This window comes from Natator depressus, chromosome 20, assembly GCF_965152275.1.
Source record: "Natator depressus isolate rNatDep1 chromosome 20, rNatDep2.hap1, whole genome shotgun sequence".
NCBI lineage: Eukaryota > Metazoa > Chordata > Testudines > Cheloniidae > Natator > Natator depressus.
In genome coordinates, this window is record NC_134253.1 from 3866106 (window position 1) to 3890338 (window position 24233).

The following is a 24233-nucleotide window of genomic DNA, read 5'->3' on the forward strand; positions in this document are numbered from 1 at the left end:
GCCAGCCAGGGGTGACTCCTTGGCCTGGCAGGGTCAGAGCAGGCAGCTGCTGGCATCTTGCTGGGGGTGGGATTGGGGCTGCAGACAGGGCAGGGGAACTTGGCTGGCAGGCGGGTGCAGGGGACCAGCCAGCTGGGGCCCTGAGGCTGATCAGCGCCATGCGGGACAGGTTTCCTGCACCCACTTTGTGGCTGGGGTCAGACTCCAGGCTGTGGCTCCGGGTGCTTCCTCTGACTCCCACCCCCCCACGCACACCCCCGGCTGAGGTGTTTGCGCAACAGGGCCTGAGCTGGACGCTTCTTGTCCAGGGGCCTGGGCCTGAGTCCCAACCTGAGCAGGGCAGCCTTAGCCCCGGAGGTGTGGAGACATTAACCCCTTCCCCCCCAGAGTTGAGTCCGCTTACGCTTTGCAATGTGGGGATGACGTCATGGCCCAAATGCAGCTGGCTCTGGGGTGGAGGGCAGCGGCTGCACGGCAGGGCTGGGAGGTGAAGGGACGCCAGGGGGTGAGATCTGTGCTGCCAGCCGGAGGGGAAGAGGTGGTGGTTCAGAGTTAACTGTGTCTGTGCCGGCTGAAAGGTTCAGTGGGGGGAACGGCTCGGTAAGGACACGTGCTTCTGTGGGAGGGAGCTGCTGGCACTTTGCTCCGTTCTTCACCCCCCCATCCCTGCAGTTCTTAAGTGTCTAGGGGGTGGGATAAGGGGGTGTGATCGTTGCAGAGCCCCAGAGGGCAGGTGTGTGCAGGGGTCTGGACACAGAGAATGGCCGACACCCTGTTTCCTGGCAACTGATGGCCTGGCCCTTCCCCCCTGCAAGGTGAGAGCTGAAGGGTGGGAGAACAAAGGAATCCGGTGCCCTCCTGGCCCGGGAAAGGAACAAAGCCCAGAGGAGGAGGGGCCGGAGGGAGTTTCAGTTTGGGGCTGGCTGGGGATGAGGAGTGAGGTGCAGACGTGGTTGTCTGGCTCCCTGCCCCCCAAAATGGACCCAGCTGAGGGGTCCTGTTCTCTGCACCTACAAGGTCTGCTTTAGACCATGTTCCTATCATCTAATAAACCTTCTGTTTTACTGGCTGGCTGAGAGTCCCGTCTGACTTCAAAGTTGGGGGGCAGGACCCCCTGGCTTCCCCAGCACCCCGCCTGGGCGGACTTGCTGGGGGAAGTGCACGGAGGGGCAGAGGACGCTGAATGCTCCGAGGTCAGACCCAGGAAGGTGGAAGCCGGGTGAGCTTCTTGCCCTGGGGACAGGCTGCTCCCAGAGAGGAGACTTCCCCAGAGTCCTGCCTGGCTTCGTGGGGAGCAGTTCCAGAGCATCGCCTGGGGACTCCGTGACAGCCCCCTCAAGGATTGAACTCACAACCCTGGGTTTAGCAGGCCAATACTCAAACCACTGAGCTATCCCTTCACCCGGCCTCCTCTTCCTCCCCAAACCCCTGCCACACCGCCTCCGCCCTTTGCACTCTTCTTCCCACATCACCTGGCCCCACCTTCCCCCCCCCACCCCGGCGCTCCTCAGGCCCCAGCCTGGCCCCTCCCGTCCAGCGCTTGCTGACGTGGGGAAGGGAAATAAGGAAACTGTTCAAAGTACTTTTAGCAGCTGGAAAGGCTGCAAAGGATCTGGTGCCATGTGCCCAGCCATGCCCTCTCCCCTGCCTCCCACTGTCCCCCCGCCAGAGCTCTGCGGGTCGCCCGTCAGGAGACCCTGGCTCAGGGCGGCACTGAGCTTTGCATCAGGCATCCAGGACTCAGGCTCTGGGTTGCCCAGCGGTCTCTAGAGGTGTCAGGCAGGGTGGGATTTCTCCCCTGGGCTGCATGGGGGCCTTGCTGGCCCATGAGGCAGCGGGAGTTGGTCACAGTGGGAGACCAGGCCAGCTGGACCAATGGACCAACGTCCAGCTGAGAGCGAAGATCCCAGTGGAACCGCGTTCACCCCTGGAGAAAGCCCCGGGAGCCCCTGGCCTTGTCCCTCTGCTCTTGGGTTCCCATGACGTGGAGGTGCATCAGAGCAGGATCTGTCCAGGGCAGGTGCTTGGTGTCAGGCCCCAACCGGGGTGCCACAGTACATGGGAGAGACTCCGGGGTGGGGCTTGGGTATAGTCACCGTGACATGCTGCTCTTCTGTGTGCACATTTCCGGAGCCAGGACAGTCTCTTTGCTGCTCCCCGGGGAGGCGAAGCTGCAGCCTCCGGTGAGAGCTGGATCCTCGGAGCTCAGGGAGTGGTGGCTGGCTTGGGGCAAGCCGGCCTAGCCCTCTGCAGGAATGAGAGCAGGAGCTTGAGCTGCAGCCTGAGCAGGGGGAGCCAATCCCTTGGGCTGATGTGCAGGAGGATAAAGGTGAGCAAAAGTCTGCCCCGTGCAGGAGGTGATGGGGACAGACACACTTGGCTGCCTTCACACTGACCCAGGCCCCGATGATATGGCAGCACCAGGGGTTAATGAAGGTAGCCAGTATTCCCTCCCCTCCGACAGGGATCACAGAGCCAAGCAGCACCCCAGGACCCCAATACTCCTGACCTGGCTCTGGGGCTGGGGAGGGGACGGTGGCTCCCCACAGAGGAGGCGGGGAGTGAGATCAGCGGTCCCTAGACAGACGGATCCCTCTCACCTGCCAGGTTACAGCCCGGCGGAGGGTGCAGGTTTCATGCCGTGGGTGGCCACCAGACATGGTTGGTGGGTTCTGGGCAGGAAGCAGCATGTATTCTAGGACCTTGGCACCTAGTCCCTGTGGGGGCTGAGTCGCTCCCTGTGAGCTGTGCCCGGTGGGAGGAAGTCTCTGATGAATCTCTCCTTGCGGATGCCTGATCAGGCCCTGGGTTGCCCACTGGTCTCAAGAGGGGTCAGGCAGGGTGGGATTTCTCCCCTGGGCTGCAGCATAGAATCATAGAATATCAGGGTTGGAAGGGACCTCAGGAGGTCATCTAGTCCAACCCCCCTGCTCAAAGCAGGACCAATCCCCAATTTTTGCCCCCGATCCCTATATGGCCCCCTCAAGAATTGAACTCACAACCCTGGGGTTAGCAGGCCAATGCTCAAACCCCTGAGCTACCCCTCCCCCCAGTGGGTGACTTAGAGACCCAGCCCGCTCTCAGATGAGGTCGGGGCATTGTGGGATTGTTGCAGGAGGTCTGTGCATGCTGCTACAGGGGATCAATGCTAATGCAGGCAAAATTAACCAGCAAAACTTCATAGCATAGGCCAGGCCCAAGGCAAAAGCTGTCAGGTGATAGAGACAAAGCGGGGCTGGGCTGAGGGGAGGGAACTGGGTGCTCAGATGAGATGTGGGAGGGGTAGGGTGACCAGATTTAACGGAGAAAATACTGGGACACATGGGGGAAGCCGAAGCAAAAAACAAAACGCCGGAGCGGCCAAAGCCGCAATGTCGGGATGCAGGACAAAGACCTAAAAATCGGGACAGTTCCGATTTTATCGGGACGTCTGGTCAACCTAGGGAGGGGATCGGGGCTGAGCACAGGAGCAGCTGTGGGGGACTCAGTATCCAGGCAGCGTCTTGACCCAGCATGTGTCCCAAGTGTCTCCTCTACCCCCCCGAGAAGTGGATAAAACACAGGGTCCCAGATCGAGGGGAGTTTCTATGTTTTGTTTGGTTCCGATTTGGACCCAGACCAATTTAAGGGGAATGGTGTTCCCCCAGACCTGACAGCCTGAAACTGACGGGATCCTTGTCAGTTTCACATCTGCAATCCAGGGCTCCCAGAGCCCTCTGGCTTTGGGACAGCCCTGCCATGCACACTCCCCAGGCTCAGGACTTGGGCAGGCCGGGGAAGCCAGAGGGCCAGGAGCAATGAACCCAGAAGCCCTGGCTTGGACTGGGGTTCTGTTGTGGCTCCAGCTCTGCGGCAGGGACCCCGAAAGCCCTGGATGCAACCACAGACCCTGGAAAACCGGGGACCCCCACAGCCCTTCCAGAAACCAGGCAGGTGCCATCAAAGCCCTGCCTGTGACTGGCTGAAAATTCATTGAACCCAAGCTGGTTCCGCGAAATGTTTCAGTTTTGACGAATCGGCAAAAATTCCTGCCCAGCTCCAAACTTACCTGTTCTGTTGCCCCCCAGTTCCCCGCCAGCCCCCAGCAGCCCACTTCTCCATGAACCAGGCGGATACCGACCCACAGGAACAAAGCAATGGCCAGACTGGCTCAGAACTGAGGTCCATTGAACCCAGGGGCCTGTCTGTCAGTGCCTGCACCAGACACTTCCGAGGAATTTGCGAGAACCCCCCCAGTCAGCAGATATGGGATAAACCAGCCCCCACCCCAAAATCTGTCTCTCTCTCTCGTCTAATAGAGATTAAAGCAGGTGGTTTCGTGTCTCTTCCAGAATTTGTCAGCATTAACTAGCCTAACACTTGTTACCGATTGCAATGTCCAATCCTGCTTTGAATGCTTGGCCTCAGACAGTCATGTGGCAAGGAGTTCCGCAGTCCAACCACATGTCATCTACAATAAGTATTCCCTTGGCTGTGCAGAGAGCTCTGTGGGGGTGGGAGCCAGCTCTGCATGCGCCCCTTGCTCCTGCATCGTGGGCAGGCTGCTTATTCTGGGTCACCTCATGCAGATCGGACGTGCCGCCTCGCCATGAAGCTGCTCCCCAGGAGACAAGAGCTGTGTCTTTGCCTCGGCATGGCTGTGGGGCTTGCCATGGGATTTACCTTCATCTACGCCTTCAGGATAGAGCAGAGCACGTCAGCGCTGGTGCGAAGAACCCACTACTATCGTCGCCCAGGTGAGGGATGGACATAGTCTTTCTAACGCCAGAGCTGACCCCTGCGCCCAGACCTGGGTCAGGGAAATCCCTATGGCCTTATGGAGGCGAGTCATTGAATTGTAGCTCACTTGCAAGCCAATGGCTGTTGATGGTTGGTTGACACCTGCCCGGGCGTTGGTGACTTTCCTGGCTGTTGTCTCTGGAGAGCTAAAATCTGGCTGATTCCCCAATTTACAGCACATTTTACTGACAGCCATGTAACACAATCGCATGTAACACAATCGCATAACTGCATATGCACTAATGATACAGCTGTTTAGAGAGAACAGTGGCTTTCAGCAGATCATAACCTTTCCCCCGATACCTCATATGACATGCCTTATATGGAATATCACAATTATCTATACGTGAGGAATATGGGGGCTACAGGGTACTCCCCCAAGGTATAGAATATCACACCACCCCGCTTCGTTTACTGCAAGAGGGTTAGTCACTGATTAGCTCGAAGGCAGTTTGTGTTATGGTTCTTTTGGCATCCAGCCATCAAGGCCATGAGGTGGCGTGCCTCTGTTTCCCCCTTCACACAGCAAACCAGATTTGTTTCTCTGCTGTGGTGAGCTTTAAATCTGTTTACAGGTATTAACTGAGAAGCAGCATTATCAGAAGCTTTCTTAATATGACAGGTGTCTTCAATTACCATTTCTACTATGTCCCAAGGCTCGTCCCAAAAATTGTGCATAATGTATCTTATCACAAGGTTTAACATTGGTATCAAAATTCTTATCCCAAGACTTAACATTAATATCAAAATTTTTATCAAAGCTGGGCGTTTACAAGTATCTTTATGATCCCATGCCCTCTGTTCAGACAGTCTGGTTTGAGGTTGGTTTGTTTATTACCCATGGTGTCCTTTGCCTCCCACCCACGTAATCAGTCATTGGCTTTTCTTTCCCTCCCTCCAGTGTTCCCGTCTGCCTGGGTTCTTATTTTAATCATATTTCTGGGATTTTGGGATCTCAGGGTCTGGCAAGACAGGGATCCTGCACATTGACTGGCCCTTTGGGGCGCTGTCTTCCAACCCCAGGACTGTACATATGCAAAAACATTCAGCTTCCTTTTTGAGATTAACCTGTTTTTCCTCCCTCCCAGCACTGGGTCCTTCCCTGCCCCCTTTCCCAAGAGGGCTTTTATCTGTGCTCTCTGGGCTAGGTGTGTTTACCCTTTCATCAGATTTACCTTTTTCCAGCAGCTGTCCCATAACTTTTCCCTGTCTCTCACCAGCCTGGGGGAAAACACCCCCCTCTCTGTCAGTTGGGTCATTTGTATTCTGGCAAACTACTGTGATGGAGTAGGGAGTGGGGAGTTTTGACCTGGGAGTTTTACTGGTACGGTCTGCATTGGTGCTGGATGATGGTGGGATATGAGGGGGGGACTTCACTTGAGGGATGAGGCATGTAACCTGAGCCCAGGAGGGGGTTGGGGGCCAGGTGACACCTTCTGCCCTGGAAACTGGACAAAGGCTGGAGGAGGAGCCAGAAGTGTGGCTGGGGGAGACAGCTGGAGGGGGTTTCAGTTTTGGAGCTGGCTGGGGAAACGGAGGGAGGCCCAGAACCGGGGTCTGGCTCCCTACCCTCCAAGATGGACCTGACTGAGGGGTCCTGTTTTTTGTACCTACAAGCTCTGTTTTGTACTGGGTTCCTGCCGTCTAATAAACCTTCTGTGTTAATGGCTGGCTGAGAGTCACGGTGAATTGCAGAAAGTGGGGGGTACAGGGCCCTGACTCCCCCGCACTTTTTGACAGCGACCACCTGGCAATTTCCTGGTTCCAACTCCTCTGCTGTCCCAGGCATTGGAGCTGCATCTTGATGTAAAGGGACCCAATTACTTTCCAAAAACATACCAGAAATAGCATCCTGACAAACTGGGCCCTGGATTGGGGTGTCCTCCGCCACCCCTTTCTCTGTCCCTGAGAAGTCAGCTGTGTGACGGCTCCCCTCCAGGACGTCGGTTACACAGTTCCCTCTTAAAACCTGGGGCACAGGCTGAGTGCCTGGGTGCACGGATGTTGACCCAACCATTCAGTCCTGGGCATCCTCTCCCAAGTGATCACTGTGAACACAAGCTGTACCCCCACTATTCCTTCCCCAGTTCCCTCCTCTGGGACCCCTTCTAAGACACATCTCTCTGTGCTCCTTAGGAAGGGATCTATCCCTTGCTCATCTGCAAAACTCTGCCAGCTAACAACTGGGGCAGTTTCCTTGGTCACGGACAACCCCTCTCCTGCCCCCGATCCTGGGACATGTTGCCTTCTGCTGGAAAGGAGCTAGTCTCATCCCCTCCCATACTTGGAAGCACCCTGCTTCCCTGTGATACAGGGTCTCAGGAATCCTCACCCACTTCAGTGGTTTCTGAGGTCCCCTGCACCTTCTCTGGGCTCTCCTCTGGGCCACATTGCTCTCTGCTCCCTGGAGCGGGGTCTGTCTCTGGTTCATCTGCAACCTGCTGGCAGCTAACAACCTGGACAGTTCTCTCCCTGGCAGGCATTACACCCCCCTCCCTTCCTGAGGTGGTGCTGCCTCTAACTGCAGTGTAGGACTTGGTCTCAATCACCCTCCCACCTGGAAGCATGTGGCTTCCCCCTGCTGCAGAGGGATCAAGGAGACTCTCTCCCATTCTCTCAGTGGTTCCTGAGACCTTACCCTTTCCCTCGGGGGTCCCAGCATAAAACTCCTCCTTGCTGCGGGCAAGTACTTTAACCTGAGCGACATGGAAAAAATCCTTACCAAGCAGCAGGTCGACAAGGAGATGTTCCATTACCCCCATGGTCAAAACACTTTCCAAACCTTCCCACACCACATGGATTTTAGCTAGTGGTACGAGGAATCTGCTTTCGCCCAGCCCCACAATCTCTGCCGTTTGGCCAGGTAATACACTAGCCCTTGGGACCATGCTCTGCTTAACCAGAGGGATCTGGGCCCCTGCATCCCTCTGCCCCAAGTACTCCCTGCTGTTAATGCTGACAACCTTTACATGCTCCATATCTGGTTCTGCAGAGGCTAAGCTCACAAAACCAATACGTTAGGTTTCCATCCCCTGGGGGTTTTCTGGGTTGAGGACAGCAGAACCATAGGCGCCAACTCTGAGGGTGCTCCGGGGCTGGAGCACCCACGGAGAAAAACTGGGGGGCACTGAGCACCCACTGGCAGCCCCCCTATCAGCCCCTCCCCCCCAGCACCTCCCGCCTCCTGGCGGGCCCCGCAGATCAGTGCCTCCCCCCTCCCCCAGTGCCTCCCACCCGCCATGATCAGCTGTTTCGTGGCATGCGGGCAGGAGGATCTGGGGGGAAGAGCAAGGATGCGGAGTGCTTGGGGGGAGGGGGCCGAACTGGGCGGGAAGAAGTGGGGTGGGGGTGGAGCCTTGGGGTGAGGGGTGGAGTGGGGGCGGGGCCTGGGGGCTGAGCACTCGTGGGCACTTTGGAAAGTCGGCGTGTGAAAGTAGAATGAATTATATTTAAATTATAATTCATTAAAGAAATGCTGCTTGAAAGGTTTGTTGAAATATAGTTGACAGGAAGAGAAACATTAAGAAGTGTGAGACAATGGGTCCTCAAACTAATTAACTTAGAGCTTCTACTGAGCTAGGAGTTTGGTAAACATTAGTATGCAAATAAGATATGTATGTATATTTGTCAGTTTCTCTTCCTTTTGTCGCTTATGTTAAATTGGCTTTGGCTTATCTGTATAAATAAGTTAGCTTGAGCTTTTGCATGGGGCTCACATATCTGGGTGCATTGGCAAAGCGCTTTGCTAATAAACAGAGTGGTCTGACAAATTATGTGAGTCCTGAATCTGATTTTGACAGGCGCCTGTGAGCAGAGCTAACGGTCACTATTGGTTGCCTGCTTCCTCCTAGCACAGGGCATCTATTCCTCAGGTAATCAGAGGAATTTCACGGCTCACACCTTTTGGGCTCTTCTGTTTTTACAGGAGCTTTGGGAGGAGGGTTAGAGGAATGGTTTTGGGGAGGTGAGGGCCCAGCCTCCCAGCCACTCTCCTTCTTGCTAGAGATAAAACAGGATCTTCCCTTCCCACCGGGTTTAAACCCCTCTTTTGGTGTTTGCTTCCAGTAGACACCTGGGTCTGTTCAAAGACATCAGCAGGAGATGCCGTTTCCTCCGCAGACTTTACATCTTTGTCCCAGAGACTCTGCTTTACATCCGCCAGACAAATGCCCAGGAAATGCTCTTGTGTAACAAGAGCAAGCATCCCCTCAAAGCTTGCAACACCTTTGCCCCTCACCCACTTTCCCATCAAGTCTTTCATTTTGTTCTCATGCTCCCCATTACTCATACCAATATCCCTCTTAAGATTCCTAAATTTAACTCGATACGTTTCAGCGGGAATCGGAAACCTTTGCAAAACAGTGGTTTTGGATTTACAATAGTCTCAAGCATCCTCAATAGGCATTTCATTGAATACATTCAGCACTTCACCAGTTAATTTCGCAATCAGGGTAGAAACTCGCTGATCATCAGGGATTTCAGGCACTGCACACAGCCTTTCAACAGTGCGCAGATATTCAGCAATCTCGTCTGCCTCATTGTATGCAGGACATAAGTGGTCCCAGTTGTGGATTTTTGGAGTGACGGGAATCGCTGGGGTCGGTGGGTTCTGGTTGGTGTTTTCACTCTCTTTCTCTTTCCTTCTCCTTTATCTCCAGTTCTTTCAGTTGTAATAGTCTCTGGTGCGCTCTCTCTTTTTCTGCAACCTGCAGTCTGAAAAGCTCCAGCTTCGCAATGGCTTCACCGCTTTCACTCATTTTCTGGCTTTTCTGTCCCTTCGTCCCTTTCCCGAAATAAGCAACCAGAAAATAACAAACCGGTAGCCACCTCCTGACTCTCCTTAGCCACCACACTTAAAGCCTCATGTAAAATCTTTACACCAGTGTGTGAAGTGCAAATCTTGCTCAGTACAACACACAGCAGGTGTGTATTTCACCCCGCTCGCTGCGCCCCCAACACAACCCCTACAGTTAGAACACCAGGAAATTTCCGATTTAAATAGCTGAAAAAAATGAACTCAACAATTTTAAAATCCCATGACTGTGAAATTGACCGTGAATTTGGTAGGGCCCTCGAAATAAGGCGTTGCCCTTCTGTTCCCAGAGGAGGACAACGCAATCGCGGCCGAGCTGTACAGCAAGGTGCGGATCCTGTGCTGGGTCATGACGGGCCCCAGCAACCTGGAGACCAAGGCCCGGCATGTCCAGGCCACGTGGGCGCGGCACTGCAACGTGGTGCTGTTCATGAGCTCGGTGCGGGACGACGGCTTCCCCGCCGTGGGGCTGGACACCAAGGAAGGCCGGGACCAGCTGTACTGGAAAACCATCCGGGCCTTCCAGTACGTCCACCAGCACCACCTGGAGCAGGCCGACTGGTTCCTCAAGGCGGACGACGACACCTTCGTGGTGCTGGACAACCTGCGCTGGCTGCTGGCCAACCACACGCCCGAGGCGCCCGTCTACTTCGGGAAGCGCTTCAAGCCCTTCGCCAAGCAGGGCTACATGAGCGGCGGGGCCGGCTACGTCCTCAGCAAGGAGGCCCTGAGGCGCTTCGTGGAGGGCTTCAGGACCCAGGTGTGCAGCCACACCTCCTCGGTGGAGGACCTGGCGCTGGGCCAGTGCATGGAGAAGGTGGGGGTGCAGGCGGGGGACTCCCGGGACACCGAGGGGCGGGAGACTTTCCACCCCTTCCCCCCAGAGAAGCACTTGATGGAGAATCTCCGGATTGATCGCTTTTATCCCAGCTACTCCTTCTACCCCGTCCTGGTGGTGAGTGTAAGGGAGTCCCGGCTCGGGGCAGCTGGGAGGTGGGTGGCCCGGGCCGAGGAATACTGGGCCTCGTATCTCTTAAGACCAGACCATCATGGTCCCATGATTCCTGGCACTGTTCTTGGCTCTGCCCATCAACCCAGTTCTGCCCACAAAACAGGCTCCGCCCACCCTCCCAGCTCCGCCCACTCACTACAGGTGGTGCCGATGCCGTGGGGCTCGATGTGCTGCTCTGTCCCCCCTACTCCCCCCACATGAGCTGGGCCACATGAGCCTGCTACAGCCTGGGCCAACAGCTCTGGGTCTGCTGGCTCATGCGCTTAGATCCAGTGGTCCTGGGTTCGATCCCCATGACCCAGCCAGTCGGCTCTTGGTGCGTTTCAAGGCCAGTGGGGACCCTCACGAGCCACGTGCTGACCCTCTGTCTAACCCAGGCCAGTGAACGTCGTCCAGGGGTTCAGGTGGGCCCCCCTTTGCACGTGGCTGAGCTGCCTGCCTGCCCGGCTCAGTCACGCAGGCCATTTGGGGCAGGATTCTGTCTCTTCCTGTGGTCCAGATCAGCTGTGTCCCCCATGAAACCCGCCCCCAGGAGGCAGTTATAGGAGCTCCGACCCCCCGGCGGCAGGTTTCTTTCCTAGCACGGTTGGCTGAATTCACGTAGTCCTGGTCTCCAGCAGGGCTGAGCCACCGTCTCGCCATCAGGGTCTTGCCTGGGCTGCGCTGAGCAGGGCTTCGAATAAGTCGCTAGGCCAGTATTAGTGCCACCAACACGCGTCTCGTAAGGCTTCAAGGCCCCGTCTGCCAATGAGCTGCTAACCACCCGTGACTCCCGGCAGCAACCTGGTTATAACATAACTGACCCCTTGATAGCCAGACCCTTAAAAGGCCGTAGGAGCCAGTAGCGTGACTAATGGTGCCTCTTAGTCACCGGCTCGCTAGGGTAAAAGTTTTCTGCCATGCTGGGCTCTCTCCAGACCGGGCTGCGAGTGTATTAAACATAAGAACGGCCACACTGGGTCAGATCAATGGCTCATCTAGCCCAGTGTCCTGTCTTCTGCGCCCGTGGCCAAGGCCAGGTGCCCCAGAGGGAATGAAGAGAGCAGGGACTCATCACGTGATCCATCCCCAGGCACCAGACTCTGTGCTGGGCTTCCAAGTGACATGGGTGTGTGGGGGGTTCACCTGTAAAGACCCCCCCTTTTCCCCATGTGCCGCACAGCCGGCCTCTCCCCGCACGGTGCCGGAATCCTGGGGCCGACGGCTGCGCATCGGGGCACGAAGGTGTTGTGTGTGTGGGGGGTGGAATTGTGACTGGCAGCGGCTTGGGGCAGGGTGGCGTCAATTGCTGCCCTCGGGGTATAGCTGTGTTGGGTCCAAGGCAGATCAGTCTGGGGTGGGCTGCAGGCCCCTGAGCTCAGCTGGCTCTCGTCCCCACAGGGTGCCCAGAGCTGCTCGGATTTATCCATCTCCTTCCACTACGTCAGCCCGGAGGAGATGTACATGTTGGAATACTTGAGCCAACACCTGCGCCCATACGGATACCGGCCCCGCTACCAGCCGGCGCCAACGACCTGGAACCGCACAGAGCCCAGGGAGGGGTGACTGTCGGGGGCTCCGCGGCGGGACGCCAGCCAAGGGTGCAAAACCCCAAGGGCCGAGGTTACCCCAATGGTGCTTCAGAACCAGTGTGAGGCTGGACCCACGGTGCCAGGGGCTGTATAAAAGCGACCGAGGGGAGGGAGGGGGCATTTGACGCTGGAGGGCTGCGTGTAGGATGGGGGCGTGGTCACAGTGGGACGGAGCAGAGCCTGATTAGCCCCTTGTCCGGAAGATGACAGGACCGGACATCACGTGCCGGGTTAGCCTCTATGGGTGCGGAGCGCGAGCTCAGAGCAGAGATGTGGTTCGGGGAGGGGGCTCTCAGGCAGGGCACCCCAGTGGGTTTGGGGGGTATTCTTGGGCACAACCCTGGAGGGAGTTTGGGGGGCCCCCAGCTAAGGGGGGGGCAGATCTTGTCTACATATAAGACTATCGTCATTGCAAACCTCCATTCTCTTTAGCTACCTCTGGGTGAAACGAGCGTTTGTCCATGGGGGAGCCCACTGCACTAATCACTGGAGGCGGGTGTGGGCACTGGGCACCCGTGGCCTCTCGGCGTTGGGGGATCAGGCCAGCTGGCGGACAAATCCCCTGTGTATCCCCAGGCCTTCCTTAGGGGGTGCCAGGCTGTGGGGCCCGTTTGGGCCATGGGGTCTCTGCTGACCCAGTCCCCAAGGGAGCAGGTGCTAGTAATGGGAAGGCTCCGTTTCCCGTCAGCTCCCATCCTGTTCCTGCCAGTCTGGCCTTCGCTGCCTGACGCCCCCCTCCCCTCCCTCATCCCCCACCCCGGCTTCGCTGGGCCACTTTCCTGTGGGCACCAAAAATGCTGAAGCAGAGTGAGTTACAGGCGTCCTGTTCCCCCCCATCTCCCCTGTCTGATCCCCCCCCTGTCCCCCACCCCCAGCCCCAGCTTGCTCTGCAGGAAGGGTCGCTCCCAGCAGAAGGAACCAGGCACACACTACAGCTCTAAATCTGACATTGTTACGTACTTACAGTTACAATCCAAGAGATTAAAACACTGTACACAGCCACGGGTGTCAGTGCTGGCTGGCCATGCCCGCACCCTCACCCCCACATACACACGCCCCTCCCCGCTACGATCCAGCCACGCCCGGGGCCGGCGTGGCCCCTGCAGAAGGCTGCTTCCTCCCCCAGCCTCCCAGACCCCCCTTCGCTGCCGAGGGGTAGCGCACTTGCGATGCCATGCAGACCGGTCAGTTATGCACCGCCCCCCCCCGGATCAGACCGGTGGCCCCGTCCTCTGGAGCCCACGGCAGCGCTGGCGGTTGGAGGGACGGGTCAGCGCCCCTGCTCCCTAGGCCTGGCTCTGGCCTGCTTCTGGCGTCCCGGGGCCGCCACAGAGAGGGAGGGCAAGGCTTTCTTTGTGCAACACGGTAGCCGATACATTCATGAACTGAGCCACCCAGCTGGTTTGGAAGAACGGGGCCGGGGCGGGGGGAGCTGGGGGCCGGCTGTGGGCCCCACAGAGAGCCATAGAGCTCTCGGGCCACTAAGCTCAAGGTCAGGCCCAGCCACTCGGCCTGGAGCCCCCGGATCAACCCCTGCCCAGGCTTGGACTTAAAGCAAGGACCGGCGGGAGTGGCTTTCAACTCAGCATTGCGGGGGGAACGTGCCAGCCAGCGCCCCAGGCAGCTGCAGGGATGGCCGATTGGTGTGCGGGGTGGGTCGGTATTACCCTGATCGCGTATCGAGCTAAAGCCTGAAACCACGTCACTCACAACAGCCACTTTCGGAGGCCTCGGCCGGGGGCCACAAAACACCGAAGGGTCACACGCGCCCTGTAAACATTGTGCCGGGGGGAGCTGCCAACCCAGCCTCTGGGAAGAGACAGCGGGAGGGCGATTTCTGGCACGAGCCTCAATGCTCGGCGAAGCAAATAAATTAAAACAGGGTCCCGAGAGGAGGCTGGAAAGGCCAGTCAGTGGGGAAAGGGACGGGGCGGGGGCTTTGCACAACAGGAACGGGTTGCAAGCTGGATCTGGCTCTAAGGAGGCGCTGTGCCAGCTCCTGCAGGTGTGAGCCAAGGGGGTGTCAATGCCCACAATGCCCCGTGCCAGGCGGCCCCCTTGCCCAGGCCTGGGAAGGGGGTGCTGCTTTTCAGAGAGGTGCTGACTGGGAGGGGCGGGCGAGGAGCAGCCCAGCGCCTCTGGCTGGGTTGGGAGCCTGGCTCAGTGGGCATAGGCTGGCAAGGGGGGGTTGGCACCTCTGCCTCGGGTGGGGAGGGGGAGGTGACCCTGCTGGTAAGCAGCGAGGAGATACCTGCTCCCCCCTCCCCACCTCTCTGCCTGAGCCATCCAGGGAGCCACCTTTTCTACAGCAGCGAGAACCCAGGCATCCTGAATCCCAGCCCCCGCCTGGCTCTATCCCACCAGACCCCACGCCCAATAGAACCCAGGAGTCCTGGCTCCCAGCCCTCTCCCCACACCCCACCCCCACTCTACTCATTGGACCTCACTCCCCTCCCAGAGCCATGATACAACCCAGAGGTCCTGACTCCCAGCCCCCCCCCACTTTAACCCATAAGCCCCCACTCTCCTCCCAGAAACCCCAGTGGAACCCAGGAGTCCGGCGTTAGGGGGCTGGCTGAGACATCCACTGCCGCTCACCTCACAAATAGTAGCAAGGAGACTGTCACCCTCTGGTGTCTGCGCAGGGCCAGTGCACCCAGTTGGGAGCCCCCAGCCGCATGGGGTGGGGGCACAGCTGTTCCCTCCCCCCGCCCCCCCCCCCAACCGCCATTGGTTTCCATGGTGGAGACGGAGAGCAGGGGAACAGGGCAAGCTGCTTCCCTTCCCCCGCCTTCATGGAATGCGAGGGGCACTAATGAGGGGGGGGCTGCAGGGATTGGAGGTTCAGGGCTATGGCAGCTGGATCAGATGGATGGGGGGGGGTTCACCAGCTCAGAGGCAGCTGCAGGCCCCACTTGGCCCATCACCCCCACCCCCAGTAAGTCAGCCCTCTCCCCGTGCTGCGGGTCCCTGTCTGTCCCTGGGGGGGCCGGGGGGCGCAGAGGCTGCAGGCCGGGAACCCAAACACCTTGGAACGACACTGAACATGTTTCACCGTCAAAGCTCATTACAGACAGGAACGAACGACCCCCCTCCCCACCCCGGCCGTGTCCTTAAACCCCACGGGAAGGACGTGAGGGTGCGGCCGGCGGGGATCACAGGGCAAGTAAGTGCCAGAGCTGAGAACAGAACCCAGGAGTCCTGGCTCTCGGCCCTGTACTCTGACCACTAGATCCCACTCCCTTCCCAGAGCCAGGAACAGTACCCAGGAGTCCTGGCTCTCGACCCTGTGCTCTGACCGCTAGACCCCTATTCCCCTCCCAAAGCCAGGAACAGTACCCAGGAGTCCTGTCTCTCATCCCTGTGCTCTGACCATTAGACCCCCATTTCCCTCCCAGAGCCAGGAACAGGACCCAGGAGTCCTGGCTCCCGGCCCTGTGCTCTGACAAAACTGTCTCTCTTTGTCCTGCATGTTCCCATCGGGGGAGACAGGGACATAACGAGCCGCACTAGCAGGGGCTGAGTAATAAATAGAGCATCAAAAATACAAATTGTCCGACACTGGCCATCCTGGAGGATGGGGACGCCCAGCGTCCTGCCCAGCCAGCACCCAGGGGCGGCCTCACCTGGGCACCCGCCTCGCCCGCTGTGCCCGGAAAAGCTGGGTCCGTTGGGCCGAACGTCCCTTCGGCGTCCGGCAGGTGCAGCCCGCATGGGATGAAGTTGTCTCCTGACCACCCCCGCGTCCTTCCCCTCCAGCCCTGCGTCGGGCTCGGGCTCCGTCGCACCCGGTCCAGGTGGCCGGAGGCAGGCCCGGAGCCTGCTGGGGCGGGCTCTGCAGGGGGCCCAGGCATTGACAGTCTCCCCCCGGCTCTGGGCTGAGCCCCGAGGCCCTGCACAGGGCAGTCCGGCGGGGCTGGGCTGGCTATACCAGGGCGGTCCGAGTGTCACACCGTCCCATGCTGGCGGTGCTGCTTTTCCGACGCAGGCTGGGCGTGGCGATGGTGCCGTGGCCCTCGCCGGGGCAGCCGTGCTGCAGGAGGATCTCGGCGCACTCCTGGCTCCCGGCTCGCCTGGCGTAGAAAAGGGCCGTGTGGCCCAGCGCATCGCGGGCCTTCACTTCGATGCCGTACTGCGGACAGAGAGGCATGAGGGGATGATGAGGGGGCGCGGCTCCGGACCAGAGCGAGCCTGCCCCAGAACTGGGCACCAACACCCCCCCGGGGGGGTCCCGGAGCCAGGAGGATCGAACCTCCGGCAGGTGAAACAAGCAGCCAGGGGCACCGGGGTGTGCCACTGGTCCGGGGGATCCCCAGGCTGGGCGATCTGGGCTCATCCCCCCCAGTGCGGGGTAAGGAGGATCCCATCTGTCCAGCTCCGGGGGGTGCCCTGGGCTCTACCTGGCAGGGCAGGAGCCCTCGCTGGCTCTGATTGGCCGCCACGTATAGGTCTCCAGGTGCCCGTACAACTGGTGATGTCACAGACATTTCCGGAGCAACAGGCAGTGATGTCACAATGCCCAGGTTTATGACATCACGGCAGGCCTGGGCGGAGCTCTGCCATAAACTCGCTGCCGGAACGCCCTCCTTCGCCCTGCAGCTGGCACCCCGGCCCCGCAGCCCACGGTGCCAGGGGGCACATGGGCCTTGCCAAGCTCAGCGGGAGCCCCAGGCAAAGGCTCTGAGGCTCCCCCTTCCCCATCTGTCCCCCGCTCACTATGAGCGAGGGCAGCAGCCTCCCCTGTGCCGGGGGGGGGAGGGAACGGATCCCCCAACCCCCCATGCCCCGGGGTGTCCCAGGCAGCCGGACGTACCCAGACCAGCAGCTGGGTGATGACCACATGGGGCAGGTCGCAGGCCAAGTGCAGGGCCGTGCGCCGGTCCTTGTCCCCGGAGCAGGTGTTGATCAGCTCCTTGGTGCTGTGTGCCAGCAGCAGCAGCAGGGTGCCCAGGTCCTTCTCCTGCACGGCCCGGAACAGCTGCTGCCCCAGCGGGATCTCGGGGCTCGGGAACGGGGCCAGGAACACCCGCTGCTCGTACTTCGCCCGGATCCACGACTCCCGCTCCTCCCTGCAGCGAGAGACGCACATGGGTGGAGATGAGTGCCCGGCGATGCAGACAGACTGGGCAGAGATGCAGAGCCCAGAGCTGGGGACCCCCAGGGGCCTGCAGTGCCTGGAGCCAGGTACCCCCCAGGATCATGCAGTGCTTGAAGCCAGGTATCCTGCAGGGACCTGGGCAAAGTCTGGAAACAGGTACCCCCAGGGGCCTGCAGTGCCCAGAGTTGGGTACCCCCCAGGGATTTGCAGTGTCCGGAGCCAGGCACCCCCAGGAAACTGCAGTGCCCGGAGTTGGGTACCCCCCCCATGAGAAAGTCCAGAGCCAGGTACCCCCAGGGACCTGCAGTGCCCAGAGCTGGGTACCTCCCCAGGGGCCTGGCAGTGCCCAGCTCATGACGCCTGCAACCTCCACCCTGCAGAAGTCTGGCAATGCCCACAGCCTGGTGCCCACAGGGTCCTGCTAGGTGAGAGAGGACTGTTATTTCCAGGGGCCTTTCAGCATCGCCCCCCCGCCCCTTCCTGAGCCATTAGCTATTGCCCCCAGGAAACACTGGCCAGCTGAGTGGCAAACCTCACAGGGGGGCTGCATTCTTCCTTCTCTGCCTCTTTCCCCAGCAGCTCCCGCCCAGCCCCCGGGGGCTGGGCATGGGGCTGCCGCCTGGGGCAGGGGCTCACCGGGACGACTCGCAGGTGGGCTTCCGGCGTCCCTGGGTGTTCTTCTCCCAGATGCTGTTGGCGGTCTCGTTGCCAATGGACGTCAGCACCAGGGTGAGCTCCAGGGGCCAGTCGTCGAGGTCCAGCGAGCGCACCCGCGACAGGTGGGTGCCCAGGTTCCGGTGGATGCCCGAGCACTCGATGCAGATCAGCGCCCCCAGGTTCAGGCTGGCCCAGGTGGGGTCTGGGGGAAGGGGGGGAGGACAGGTCCCCATCAGCACCACGGCCTGGGAACCGGCCAGGCAGGGAGAGCCCCCCGGCGCCAGCCTCGGTGCCGCCCGCCCCCCAGGAGTGAGACTCACTTGGTGCCCCGCAGTCCACACACAGGGAATTGCCTCTGGCATTCCGGATGGCCTGGATGGCCACCGCCTCGCTCTGGCTGTCCATCCGGGCCTGCAGGGAGCAAAGCGGGGGGCAGTTGGCCAAGCAGCCGGGGAGCTGGGCACAGGCGCTCCAGGAGATCCCGGAGCCAGGGCATAGACCCGCGCCCTGAGGTGTACCCCAGCTCTGGCCGTGGGGCTCAAGGTGAGCCACATCCGAGCTGAAACGCCCCCAGTTCTAGTCCTGGCAGTCTCCCCTCTGCCTTGTGGGACATCAGTGGCACCCACCTTGGGCTCCCCCTCTGCTCAGGGGTGAATCGCTTAGACCCCAGAGAAAGGGGTTTGACCCTGTTCCACCCCCAATACATGATTATGCCGGGAGCTGTACACTTTGGCTGCTGTCCCCCAGAAGTGGCTGCATTTCCCTCTCTGAAGGGACTGACTCAGGGCAGGCAGGGCCCCGCCCAGGTGGCAGGGCAGGGCAGGGCTCTGCAGGGAGTTCCCATGCTGTCCTGGCGGCTCCGCAGCCGGACGGCAGAGAGAGGACTCTGGGGAAATGCCCCAGGAGGCGGCTGGCCCTGGGGAGCAGCTGGGGCCGCCATACCTTGTTTTTGCTGCTCTCGCAGCACTGCAAGCTGGCCAGGATCTGGCTCTCGATCGCCTGGACCCAGGCGTCCCTCTCCTCGAAGCTGCTGGCCTCGAAGTGCCACGTCTGGCCCGTGCTCGACACGATGATGAACTCGAAGTTCTCCTCCTCTGCAGAAGAGAAAGGGGGGGTGGGGAGGGAGCGTCACCACCTGGGCACCCCACCGGAGCGACCTAATGGCTCTGCATGGTCAGGCTGGGGGAGGTCTGTCTGCTGGACAGGGGGCGGTAAGGCTGGCCGAACACCCCCCCTGCTTACAGGTTTATTTGTAGGGAGGACACAAAATACCCCTTTAAAGGAGCTGGGGCCAGCTGGGTAGTGTCAGGAGGAAGCTGGCAGCTTGGTCCCCGGGGCGGGAGCGCCAGCGAAGCGGCACTTACCGCCCCCTGCTGGCCAGAGGGTGGCTGCGACGCGGGGGAACCTGGCTGGGAGGAGCGTACTGGGAGCATGCGGGCATGTAGCTAGCTGGGCGGGGCAGGGGCCAATGGCAAGTCGTCAGAGCAGTGCCCCTGCCTTCATCCGGTGCCAGCCAGCACTTGCGGGATTGGCATGGAGCTCAGCACCCGGCTGTCTGCCCTGCCCCTTGCCCTAGGCACGGCTGGGCTCCTCCCCGCCCCGGGCGGCCGTCGGCACCACACGATGGAAGCACATCGACATGCATGAGTGACACCAGCACCGCGTGACGGCCGCTGCCCGTTACCTGTTTTATAAATATTTCTTAAACTACCAAAGGTTTTTAATTTCCACATTTTGCGCTTGGCTGCGGAGCGTCCGGGGGGGGGGGCAGCGGGAGGCAGGAGAGAATAAAGGGAGACAGTCAAGAGAAAAAGCCAGAAGACGGGGATCCCACCCGGAAGGGGCAAAGCGCTGGCGGGGGAGGGAGGAAGCTGTGAGCAGTGTCAGCCACCCCCCAGCCCCCCGGAGAGGTGGGGAGAGCTGGATGCGGGGGGGCGCGTGTGCTGGGAAGCCATTCGCAGAGCGGGAATGAAACGCTTTCTAGCATCCGGTGGAGGGGCCAGCGCGGTGCCCGGTGCAGGGTCTGGCTGTCAGAATGGACCGGTATCGCCTGGACCGGGCCAGGAGGAGTTGTGCTGAGCGTGCCCCCCTGGGCTGGGCGTGCCCCATGCCACGCTGCTCTGGGTCAGAGTCGCCCTGCCCCCCAGTCTCCGTGGCAGTCCTTCCCCGCCAGGGCGGGTCTCCATAGGTATGCCTACGCTGCAGGGTTCGAACTCGGGCTCAAGCCGAACCCACTCCTGTCTACACACAAATCGCGCTAGCCCAGGGCTTGGACCCCGGCTCCGGACCCCCCAGGGGCGGAGGGTCCGAACCGGAGTCAAGCCAGGACCCTGTTGCTTTGCAGTGTAGACGCAGGCCCACTCATGCCCTGGGAGCCCGCCGAAGGTGTCCAAGAATCCCAAGGGCTGACTCTCTTTGTCCTCTCCCTCAAGGGCCCCCGGACTCCCCCTTGCCCCCCCTGCTCAGCTCCGGGCACTTTCTCCGAGGCCGTTCCCAGGATGCTCTAGGGCCCCCGAGCCAGGGGTGCTGCTCACAAGGCTGCCAAGGGGCAGCTCCCTGCGTTACCGCGGTGACAGCCTCCCTCACCTTCCGCCTGTCCCGTCGACCCCTCGGTTTTTGAGGGGGTCATCAGCTTCTTCCGGCGGTGCTTCTTCCTGTCAATCATGGGCGAAGGAGGCGGGTCTTTGCCACTGGGGCTGGAGCTGGACACCCCTTCTCCGGCCAGGGACCCCTCTGCAGAGAGACACGGGTGGGAGAAGTCACCCCATGTCCCCCCTATCTTCCGACCCTCTTCCCCCTTCCCCCCCTGGTGCCTGGAGAACCCCACTGGCATTCTCAGGGATTGGGAGCCAGCCACCCCCTCACGCTCTGGAGAGGGATTTCTGGGGGCCCCTGGGCGCAATCGGGGCTCCAGGTTCTAGGTATCAGCCAATCTCTGGGGTCCTTGGGCAGCAAAAAGCCAGGGTTTGCCTGAAACATTAGTGCCTCCATCACCAGAGGTCCTGCTGGGAGCCCAGAGTGCCCCACAGCCGCCACGTACCCCCCAGTGGCCTTCCCTGCCCCCTTGCCGCTTGCCGGCCGTTGGCGAGGGACGCCGGGCGCTTCAGGGGGCAGCGCCGAACCTACCCCCGCCGGAGGTCTTGGTGCTGGCCGCCGAAGCGCAACGCTGGAGCGGCCGGTCCGGCTTCCCTGAGGCCTTGGCCGCTCGTTCTGTCGGGATGGTCAGCGCCGCCGGGGAGAGGCTAGCTGTGGGGAGAGAAGGGGAGCTGAGGGGTCTCCCCAAAGCGGAGGACCCTGGATCCAGCCGAGACAGCGTGCTGGGCCCGTATGATGACATATGGTGAGCACAGCTAAGAAGCAACTCACTGGGCCACTAGGTGTCACTGTTGAGCTGTGTTCAACGGCTGGGCATAGGGCTCGGGCTGGGGGGGCCTGGAGTCACCCCAGAATGCCAGACCCTCCTGGGGCACCCAGCCCAGCCTCCCTCTCTGTCGCAAAAGCCCCAAGTGCCCCAGCAAGAGCCAGCCCCCCTCGTGCCCTCCCAGCTGCCCCTCCTCCCGTTGTGCCAGCCTCCCCTACACATATGAGCATCAGGCCACCCCCCCCCCCGCCTCCCCCACTTCCCTGTGGGCTCGGCAGCAGGGAGACGCCCAGGCCACCCTCCACCCACGGTCCAGGCACTGACGCCCCGGCTGGGAGGTGGCACGGGCTGGGTCCCCGCACAGAGCTGGGCCCTGCGGTCACTTACCGCCACCCTCAGGTGCCGGCCCCCCGCTCACGTCCCGCAGCAGGCCGTTGATGCTGGAGGAGGGGCTGCAGGCGGAGATGGCCCTGGGGGGGCGCTTGCCAGGCACCTTGACGGTGGTGCGCAGGAGGTCCATCCCCTTCCCGTGGGTGCTGTGAATGTAATCCTGGGGGGAGACGGGAAGTCACCGCAAAGCCCCCGGGCAGCCGAAGATCTAACTCCACCCGGCTCTCCGCCCTGCGTGCCCATCCCCACGGCGCCTGGCCTGGCCCCAGCCCCGTACGGCGGGGCGGTATCCCCTCTCCCCTGGTGGGACGGAGCAGATTGGCCCCCGGTCCCGAGTGCTGGCGCTCAGTGGGCCCGGGGGAGATGGGGGAACCAGAAGAGCCGCTGAGTGAGCCACATCTGGCTGGGGGGCTGCTGATCTCGGAGCCAGGAAGCAGCTGGCACCCCCCGCCCCCGGCCCCCTGGGAGCTGCAGCGACGGGCTAGGCTGGGCGCTCAGCCGCTGCTCATGGCAGTCGGCTCAGCTGGGCAGGGCCCTGGCGCGGGGGGCGCGGCCAGGCACTTACGTTGATGCTGGGGTGGTAGAAGAGGAGGCCGTTGCTGGACAGGGTCACATATTTCTTCTTCCACTCCTTGTTGAGGGAATTGCCGCTGCGTTTCAGCAGGAAGCTCTGGGGGGAGTGAGGCAGGTTAGCCAAGGCCGGGAGGTGGGGGACTGCCGGTCATTTATGCAGCCCGTCCAGCCCTGAGGCACCTCTTCCCGCCGGCCTTGGCACGGACCCTGTGCCCTTCCTGGGGCTGCCTGCCGGCGGCTCGCAGAGTGTGTTATCCGTGCCAAGGAGGGCTCCCCCATTTTACAGAAGGGGAAACTGAGGCACAGACCGAGGCTGTGCCGGGTCACCCAGCCAGCCGGTGGCTCAGCTGGGAATAAAACCCAGGTCACCTGGGTCCCGGTCCAGTGCTCTGTGCCACCGCCTTCTCCCAGGGACCCCCGCGGCCAGTATCCCGCTCCGGGAGGGCCAGGGAGGTGGAGACAGCGTTTGCCCGTGTGTGCGGTGGGCTGGCTGGGTGCACAAATGCCAGGGAGGCTGAGCTGAAGCCATGAGATCTGTGTGCATCCCCAGGTGTTGTGTTCCTGGGTGGGCATGCGTGTGCTGGGGTGTGTGTGTGCGTACGCAGGGTGTGTGTGTTTGCTCTGTGTGTGTGTGTGTGTGTGTGTGTATGTGTGCTGTGCGTGCGTGTGTGTGTTTGTTGGGTGTGTGTTTGCTGGGGGTGTGTGTGTGTGCGGGTGTGTGTTTGCTGGGTGTGTTTGCTCGGTGTGCGTTTGTGTGTTTGCTGGGGGGGTGTTGGCTGGGTGTGTGTTTTCTGGGGTTGTGTGTGTGTGCATTTGTGGGGTGTGTCTGCTGTGGGGGTGTTTGCTCTGTGTGTTTGCTCTGTGTGCGTGTGTGTGTTTGCTGGGGGTGTGTTTGCTCTGTGTGTGCATGCGTGTGCTGTGGGTGTGTTTGTGTGTTTGCTGGGGGGGTGTTGGCTGTGTGTGTGTTGGCTGTGTGTGTGTGTATGTTTGCTGGGGGTGTGTTTGCTCTGTACGTGTGTGTTGGCTGGGTGTGTGTTTGCTGGGGTTGTGTGTGTGCGCGTTTGCTCTGTGTGTTTGCTGGGTGTGTGTTTGCTCTGTGTGCGTGCGTGTGTTTGCTGTGGGTGTGTGTTGGCTGTGTGTGTGTGTGTTTGCTGGGGGTGTGTTTGCTCTGTACGTGTGTGTTGGCTGGGTGTGTGTTTGTTGGGGTTGTGTGTGTGTGTGTGTTTGCTCTCTGTGTGTGTGTGCGTTTGCTGGGTGTGTTTGCTCTGTGTGTGTGTGTGTGTTTGCTCTGTGTGTGTGTGTGCGTTTGCTGTGTGCGTTTGCAGGGTGTGTGTGCTTGAGGGTGTCGCTGTTGCAAAGGAAAATCCTGGGTGCACCTCTCGGGCACTGGGGGGATGCCAGCTGCCAGATGGCGAGGGGGCCCCGGCTGTGCCCGCGGCTCTCACCTGTTTGATTGGGATGGCGCGGCCGCTGCCAGTGCTGTCCCCTCTGCTCTCCAGGCTCCTCTTCTCCGAATCGCTCCCCCGGCGGTTCTGCAACGTGACAAGGAGCCCTCGGCAAAAGGAATGTGGCCCCCAGGGGTACCACTGAGCCGGCCCCAGGGCGCGTTGCTGTCCTGTCCACAGGGGGCACCACTGAGCCGTCCCCAGGGCACGTCGCTGTCCCACCCCCGGGGGCTCCACTGAGCCAGTCCCAGGGCGTGTCGCTGTCCCGTCCACGGGGGGCACCACTGAGCCGGCCCCAGGGCACGTCGCTGTCCCGCCCCCAGGGGGCACCACTGAGCCAGCCCCAGGGCATGTCGCTGTCCCACCCCCGGGGGCTCCACTGAGCCAGTCCCAGGGCGTGTCGCTGTCCCGCCCCCGGGGGCACCATTGAGCCGTCTCCAGGGGGCACCACTGAGCTGGTCCCAGGGCATGTCGCTGTCCCGCCCCCAGGGGGCACCACTGAGCCGTCCCCAGGACACGCCGCTGTCCTGTCCC

The 24233-nt window shown here is 60.8% G+C and overlaps 2 protein-coding genes across 5 annotated transcripts in view; one reads left to right on the forward strand and one right to left on the reverse strand.

Annotated features, from left to right (window-relative positions):
- The first annotated feature begins 1838 nt into the window (after window positions 1-1838).
- On the forward strand, window positions 1839-12149 carry LOC141974980 (glycoprotein-N-acetylgalactosamine 3-beta-galactosyltransferase 1-B-like). Its single transcript, XM_074935068.1, has 4 exons — window positions 1839-2329; window positions 4569-4736; window positions 9883-10547; window positions 11985-12149. Exons 2-4 carry the CDS (start codon window positions 4589-4591, stop codon window positions 12147-12149), a joined length of 978 nt encoding a protein of 325 aa, XP_074791169.1. The 5' UTR covers window positions 1839-2329; window positions 4569-4588.
- A 2852-nt stretch (window positions 12150-15001) lies between these two features.
- AGAP2 (ArfGAP with GTPase domain, ankyrin repeat and PH domain 2) overlaps window positions 15002-24233 on the reverse strand; it is a 36256-nt gene continuing 27024 nt past the window's right edge. Inside the window, exons 9-19 of one of the 4 annotated variants that reach the window (XM_074934853.1) lie at window positions 23700-23786; window positions 22247-22351; window positions 21679-21841; window positions 21057-21176; window positions 20517-20663; window positions 19615-19674; window positions 18873-19024; window positions 18251-18341; window positions 17910-18132; window positions 16989-17244; window positions 15003-16307 (exon numbers count right to left, since the gene is read on the reverse strand). In XM_074934853.1, coding sequence (XP_074790954.1) covers window positions 16101-16307; window positions 16989-17244; window positions 17910-18132; window positions 18251-18341; window positions 18873-19024; window positions 19615-19674; window positions 20517-20663; window positions 21057-21176; window positions 21679-21841; window positions 22247-22351; window positions 23700-23786 — 1611 coding nt within the window. In that variant the 3' untranslated portion in view covers window positions 15003-16100. Of the gene's footprint in view, window positions 16308-16988; window positions 17245-17909; window positions 18133-18250; window positions 18342-18872; window positions 19025-19614; window positions 19675-20516; window positions 20664-21056; window positions 21177-21678; window positions 21842-22246; window positions 22352-23699; window positions 23787-24233 lie in introns of all 4 variants that reach the window. The other 3 variants (XM_074934855.1, XM_074934854.1, XM_074934857.1) reach the window with 3 other exon arrangements.